The sequence below is a fragment of the Cebus imitator genome, unplaced genomic scaffold (genome assembly GCF_001604975.1).
Source record: "Cebus imitator isolate Cc_AM_T3 unplaced genomic scaffold, Cebus_imitator-1.0 Scaffold44, whole genome shotgun sequence".
Classification (NCBI taxonomy): domain Eukaryota; kingdom Metazoa; phylum Chordata; class Mammalia; order Primates; family Cebidae; genus Cebus; species Cebus imitator.
Genome location: NW_016107359.1, coordinates 5045605 through 5052407, shown reverse-complemented (window position 1 = coordinate 5052407; position 6803 = coordinate 5045605). Strand labels below are relative to the sequence as shown.

The following is a 6803-nucleotide window of genomic DNA, read 5'->3' as shown; positions in this document are numbered from 1 at the left end:
AAAAAAAAAAAAAAAAAAGAAAGAAAGAAAAAGAAAAATGCATGAATGGTGTTCTTTCCTACAGAACTTATTCTTGATAGCTTATCAATCAAAAACTTTCATTTCTGACCTAAAACTTTTAGACTCATTAGGACATCGATTTAGGGAAAAAAACTAATAGCTTTGAAACACCATGCCCAAGAAACACAATGACAAACTGGAAGAAAAACAGTCTTGAATATTTGAGGTTGAGGCTGAGTTTAATTTCTAAAACTAGCCAATATTACCTCTATTATACCAGAGAAGCACCTACACAGACCTTCAGACAGGTATCTGAAAAGTATTCATAATCTAATGAAAAAAATCAATAGCCTATGCGTAAATTGCACAGTAACATGTTTGAGTTTTTAATGTCAAGTCTTTCAAAATTATGGCTTTTAAAAACATCAAATGAAGTCTGGAATCTTTCTGAAGATGTAAGATCCAGTGGCCGGTTACCCTAACAATGAATTACATTATTCATTATATGTGCAAAGAACCAGAAAACCAAGGATGCAAAAAAGATATGGAAATACAATTGAATAAAGATAACTTTAAAATCAACTTTTACTTTAATTTTTGAAGGCTATTAGTAAAAACATACATTTTAAGCAGCACAAACTCTTTAAAAAGAATGGTACTCAGCACTCCTCTTACCTTTCTTGTTAACAGACTTTTACGTCTCATTCCACAAGCCTCTAGTTGTAACCTTCCTCTCAATGCTAATTCAATTAACATACAGCCACGTAATCCAGATGATATACAGTCATTCCAAAATGATGTGTAACCCTATTTTAAAAAAAAAAAAAAAAAAGAAGAAAGAAAACAAAATAGCTAATTTACCTTGAATTTAGAGTGAAAACAGAAATATTCTCAGCCAAAGTCAAGTTTGGTGCCTTTTACCTTTCCTTAAAATAATATACTGAAAAATATACAATTAACATAAATTACTAATGGAGAATTTTCAGGGGCTTATCTTTCCACCATTTATTCTTACATACAGATAAACAACAAATAACTTTAGAGGTTAGAGGTTTAGAAATATAATTCATATTTCACTAAGCTATGTTTATTACATTCTTTCAGAACTCTGCAAACTCCAAGGAATATTCAGTTAACCTCAGATTATAGTGATTGATTATATGTGGACAAGTTAAGAGGCTCAGGGAAAGACAACCTAGCGAAATTTAGCTTCACAGAGAATCAGAATACCATTCCTTCATTGCTGTTTAAGATAAAAACACAAGGTTAATCCGAGCGCTTTGGGAGGCTGAGCTGAGAGGGTGGCTTGAGCCCAGGAGTTTGAGACCAGCCTGGACAACATAGTGAGATCCTGTTTCTACCAAAAAAATTTTAATTAGCTAGGTATGGCACTGCACACCTGTAGTCCCAGCTACTCGGGAGGCTAAGGTGGGAGGACCACTTGTGTCTAAGAGTTCAAGGCTACAATGAGCAATGATTACACCAACACACTGTAGCCTGGGCAAAACAGTGAGACATTGTCTCTTGCATACACAAACAGTTAATTCTGTAAGAATATATTAGAAAAACACATATGCGCCCACGAACAAAGGGCTGGCTATATGCCTAAAATTCTGAAAAATAAACAGTGTAACAATCAGATTGGCCCCAAGAGAGAATGTAGAATAGCCAGACACAAGGAGGTTGACAGACATCTAGAGATCCAGGACACCGGTCAAGCAGGCATCACCAGATGAGGTCAGGGTACTCTAACAGCAAATAACTGGGTTGTTCAAATTATAAAGCCACAAATCTTGCCAGCAGGATTGCCAGCTATCAATTTAAGATACCCAGTTCTCATGAGACAGCAGAAGCTATAAATAATTCTCATTAAGGTTCAGAACAGGATAACATAATTTTGGTAGGAGAGCAGGCCAACTGAATCTCTCAAGAATGGAGGGCCCAGGATTAGGAAGGCCTGGCCCTCACCTCTGGTGCTTTACCCGGTCAATCCTAGCACTTTGCTAGGCCAGAGCAGTGAGTTTGTATTTCAGAAAATGACTGACCACTGAGGTCTATCAAACTTCATTTTTGATACAAGGAGTTAAATTTGTTTCATGAAGCTACCACTTCTGAGAAAGTGACCTTTGGGGAAATAATAATTTAGATTAAAGGAGGCACAAGGAGATAAACAAAAACATCAGTGTTAAGAGATCAATTTAAATGTGAAGTAGAAGCAGCCGACACTGACTGGATTTTAGGGAATCATTTTAAATCAGTGTTAGTGTCAATTAAGTGAAGATTACCAGATCAAATGAAGATTACCAGACATTTAGCAAAGTGACTAATACCAGTTTATAGAGGCTAGATAAAATGCATGGCTTCTGTGTCCATGAAATTAAAGCCCTAAGAATCCTGAGAATGAATTCTACGTGAAATTAAAGTTACAGATATCTGGCTTTGACTGGCCTGGACAAATAGACAAGAGTTTATAAGTGAACCTCTACAAACTGTAAACCACAGAACACCTTATGAAGCAATACTGGACGTGAACAGCTCTACAACCTGCAATTCCAGCTGAATAGTACCTGGAAGCTTACATCTGATGGCAGAGAACTAAAATGTATCTCAATCTCAATTGCTCCTGGACTAATGGCATAACCAGAGATGTCAGCAAAATGGAGTCTTTAATATCAGACTTTAGAGATCTAAATTTAGTAAACGGTTTTAGGCATTACCATGAAAGACACATGCTTAAACAGAATTGGATTCACATGGGAAAGCAGACGAATGGGCATGGACAGTTCTGTAACACAGCTTCTGGGACTCGCCAGCAAGATTTCAAAGACAAATGAAGCCAGCAAAGACATACTAAACAACAGAAAAGTCCTGTATATTGATACCTTCCTGCTAAAATCCACATCATAAAAGCAGGATCAAAAATTAACCAGAGGGTGGCCGGGCACAGTGGCATATACCTGCAATCCCAGCACTTTGGGAGGCAAAGGTGGGTGGACTGCTTGAGCCCAGAAATTCCAGACCAACCTGGGCAACATGGTGAAACCCCATCTCTACAAAAAATACAAAAATTAGTCAGGCATGGTGATGCATGTCTGTGCTCCCAGATACTTGAGGTGGGAGAATCACCTGAGCTCAGGAAGCTGAGTCTTCAGTGAGCCGTGATAATGCCACTACACCCCAGCCTGGGTGACAGGAGTGAGACCCTATCTCAAAAGAAAAAAAGAAAGATAAAGTATATGGGGAAAATTAGTAACTGGCAATATCAAACAGCTTATGATCGTAGTCATAAATTAGTTCCTATGTTCTAAAATATAAGGATGGCAGAGGGCAGAAACATCTCAAGTAGGGCTGGGTCATATGCTACCAGATCTCCATCTGCCTGATTTCCTTTTATCTTTCAAGTACCTCAACTTGAATGGTAGAAAAGGGTATTGTTTATTAAGTCCCCTAAAACTGTAAACACTGAGAAGAGTTCTCGCCACTAGAGTTAAGAGATGCTGTTCTCCTCTTAAGTGCCTGCTTACCCAGAAGCTTTTTGTCAAGAAGAAACTCAACCAGCCTGGCCAACACAGTAAAATCCCATATCTACTAAACATATAAAAATTAGCTGGGCGTGGTGGCACCCGCCTGTAGTCCCAGCTACTCAGGAGGCTGAGGCAGAATTGCTTGAAACCAGGAGGCGGAGGTTGCAGTAAGCCAAGATTGCACCACTGCACTATAGCCTGGGTAACAGAGTGAGACTGTGTCTCAAAAAAAGAAGGAAGTCAAAAGGTTGGTGACCCAAAATGAAATGCAATAAAAAGTCTGTATTAATATCATAAGAGGGATATAACCAGAAGCATAAGATTTTCGTCCTATGTTATTAAAAACATTTACAACATGGGAAAATGCTCATAATATATATTCTACATGAGAAAGAGATACAAAATTATATTATCTAAAGCAAAAACGTCCGGTCTTTGGGCTTCCCTGGGCCACACTGGAAGAATTGTCTTGAGCCACACATAAAATATACTAACACTAATGACAGCTGATTAGCTAAAGAAAAAATTAATCTCATGTTTTAAGAAAGCTTACAAACATGTGTTGGACCAGATTCAAAGCCGTGGGCCACCTGTGGCCCACAGGCCGTGGGTTGGACAGGTTTGATCTAAAGCATAATCTTATTTTGAAATTATGTAAATATTAATACATATATACATTATAGGTTTATATTTACAAAAAAACTTAAAAATGTTCATATCCTTTGACACAATTCTTACGGGCCTTTAGTTAGAAAATACTGTGCACAAAAATATATGTACAAATATACTGATCACATAATTACCATAGTAAAACACGAAAACAACCAAAAAGTTAAAAGGGAATAAATTCAGTGCTTCCCAAACTTTCCTGACCTTGAAACATCTTAATTTACAGTATACTTTTAACAGCTTGCAGAATATTACAATTCTATGAAAATCAGTTTAAAAATCCTGGTGCAGGAGGCAGAGGTTGCAGTGACCCAAGATTGCACCACTGCACTCCAGCCTAGCAACAGTCACACACACACACAAAAATCCTGGTGCAGAAGGTTATTATAAAACATAAAAAAAAAAAATTATAAAATTGTGTGTGTGTGTGTGTGTGTGTAGAGAGAGAGAGAGATAGAACAGTCTGTTTTTTTAGGGAGATCAGAAGAAAGGTTTTAGCAGTAGTAATGCCTGGTGATTACAGGGGTCTTTATTTTCTTTAGGCTTTTCTGCATATATTAAAGGAAAACCGGAAGCAAGAAGATCAGTAAGGAAAAGGCTCTAGTTATAGCTGTTCAGGCTTTAAAAGCAATAGTTAGGACAGTGGCAGTAATTTAAGAAAGGCAAAACACTAGAAGAACTAACAACTTTCCACAAAAATAACTATGAACCACAAAGTAAAGCATAGTTGCGACATAGTAAAAAACAGTGCTCAAGAACCCAGACTGCACAACACACACCCGGCAATTCAAATCAACTCCAGCTCTACCACATACTATGCAGTTAAATTTCTGAGACTAGTGTTCTTAATATAAAACAGAAGTTGTGAAGATTAAATAACATTTATAAAGCACAACTCCTGGCAAATAGTAATTATTTAATAATGACAAATATGTACAATTAGAATGGAATGGGGAAGGAGGATTGCAAACTCAGTTACTTAGAATGTATAAAGAACATGACTGAATAAAGAGACCAGACCCAGGTATGGAATGCAGCAAGCTGGACAATGTCCTCTTTCATCTATCTGGGGAGGACAACTTAGCCCTTATCAACCGTTGTCATGTGTAAAACATGGGCCTACTCTTGTCACATCTTTTTCAAAAGAGGGCAGAAAAGAACATTTCTGTGTGTTATTTCCCATCTTTGAAAGGATCACAACTCAAGGTTTACTAAACAAAACATACCTGGCAAACCAGTAGGCAACCTCTTAAACTAAACATTTTACAAAACATACTACGTTATATAAACGTTGTTACTAGTCAAAATATGCATAAAGTACTCAAAATAGTTTTCATTTTGTTCTTATGCACAAAATATTTCAAATGAAATCACTAAAGCACAACACGGTATTTTCTATATAATGTTGAATTCTGGTGTGGCCAACGTTTTGGAAATGGCTTTCTAACAGGAATACAGGCCAGGTCTACACGGTGGCTCACGCCTGTAATTCCAACACTTTGGGTGCCTGAGGCAGTTGGATCATCTGGGTCAGGAGTTCAAGACCAGCCTGACCAACATGGTGAAACTCCATCTGTACTAAAAATACAAAATCAGCTGGCTGTAGTGCACATGCCTGCAATCCCAGCTATTTGGGAGGCTGAGGCAGGAGAATCACTTAAACCCAGGAGGCAGAGGTTGGAGTCAGCCAAGATTACGCCATTGCAGTGCAGCCTGGGCAACAAGAGTGAATCTCCATCTCAAAAAAATAAAAAAAATAAAAAAAATAAAAAGTGATTGTACTAGCCAAATCTAATTGGACCAGGTTGAGGAAATTAAGTCCTCCTCCTGAGTATCTAAACTTGCCATACTGAATCAGTTATATGGGCATGGCACTAGAGCTGTACTGGTTGTGTGGATTCAGAAGCTACTGGCCACTGGGTACAAATGCAGAGAATGAAGGTGACAGAAAGGAAAACAGAAGACATATGCAAAGAAGAAATGAGAGAGAATGCAATTTGAGGCAAACCAAGACATACAGAGACAGACAGAAAGACACATACACAGAATAGCATGTTTGTTGTTTTAAGCTGCTGTTTTGTTATGCAGTAATTAACATAGTGGGCGTCCAGGGCTGGCGGAATGGGGGAAGGGAGAGGTAATGGCTAAAGGGTATAAGTTTTCTTTTGGAAGAGATAAAAATATTCTAAAATTGATTATGGTGATGGTTGTACAAATCTGTAAATATATTAAAAATCTTGAATTGTATACTTCAAATGGCTGAATTATATGGCATATGAATTGTATCTCAAAGCTGCTACAAAAAAAGAAATTGTATAAAGTCACTTCTGAAGTCTTACATGAAATTCTGATTATATCAAAAATTAAGCATCAAAAAGTTCTTGACAAAAATAACTAATGGAGCAGATTAAAAAGACTGGACAAGAAAAAGCATTTAGAGATATAAGACTCCTGTTAGGGCCGGGCGCGGTGGCTCAAGCCTGTAATCCCAGCACTTCGGGAGGCCGAGGCGGGTGGATCACGAGGTCCAGAGATCGAGACCATCCTGGTCAACATGGTGAAACCCCGTCTCTACTAAAAATACAAAAAATTAGCTGGGCATGGTGGTGC

At 37.9% G+C, this 6803-nt stretch overlaps 1 protein-coding gene across 2 annotated transcripts in view; it reads right to left on the bottom strand.

Annotated features, from left to right (window-relative positions):
* GOLPH3 (golgi phosphoprotein 3) overlaps nt 1-6803 on the bottom strand; it is a 46028-nt gene that overhangs the window by 15970 nt on the left and 23255 nt on the right. Inside the window, exon 2 of one of the 2 annotated variants that reach the window (XM_017526830.2) lies at nt 676-807. The exons of the other annotated variant lie outside the window; for it this stretch is intronic. Coding sequence (XP_017382319.1) covers nt 676-807 — 132 coding nt within the window. The remainder of the gene's footprint in view (nt 1-675; nt 808-6803) is intronic. 2 annotated transcript variants of the gene reach the window in all.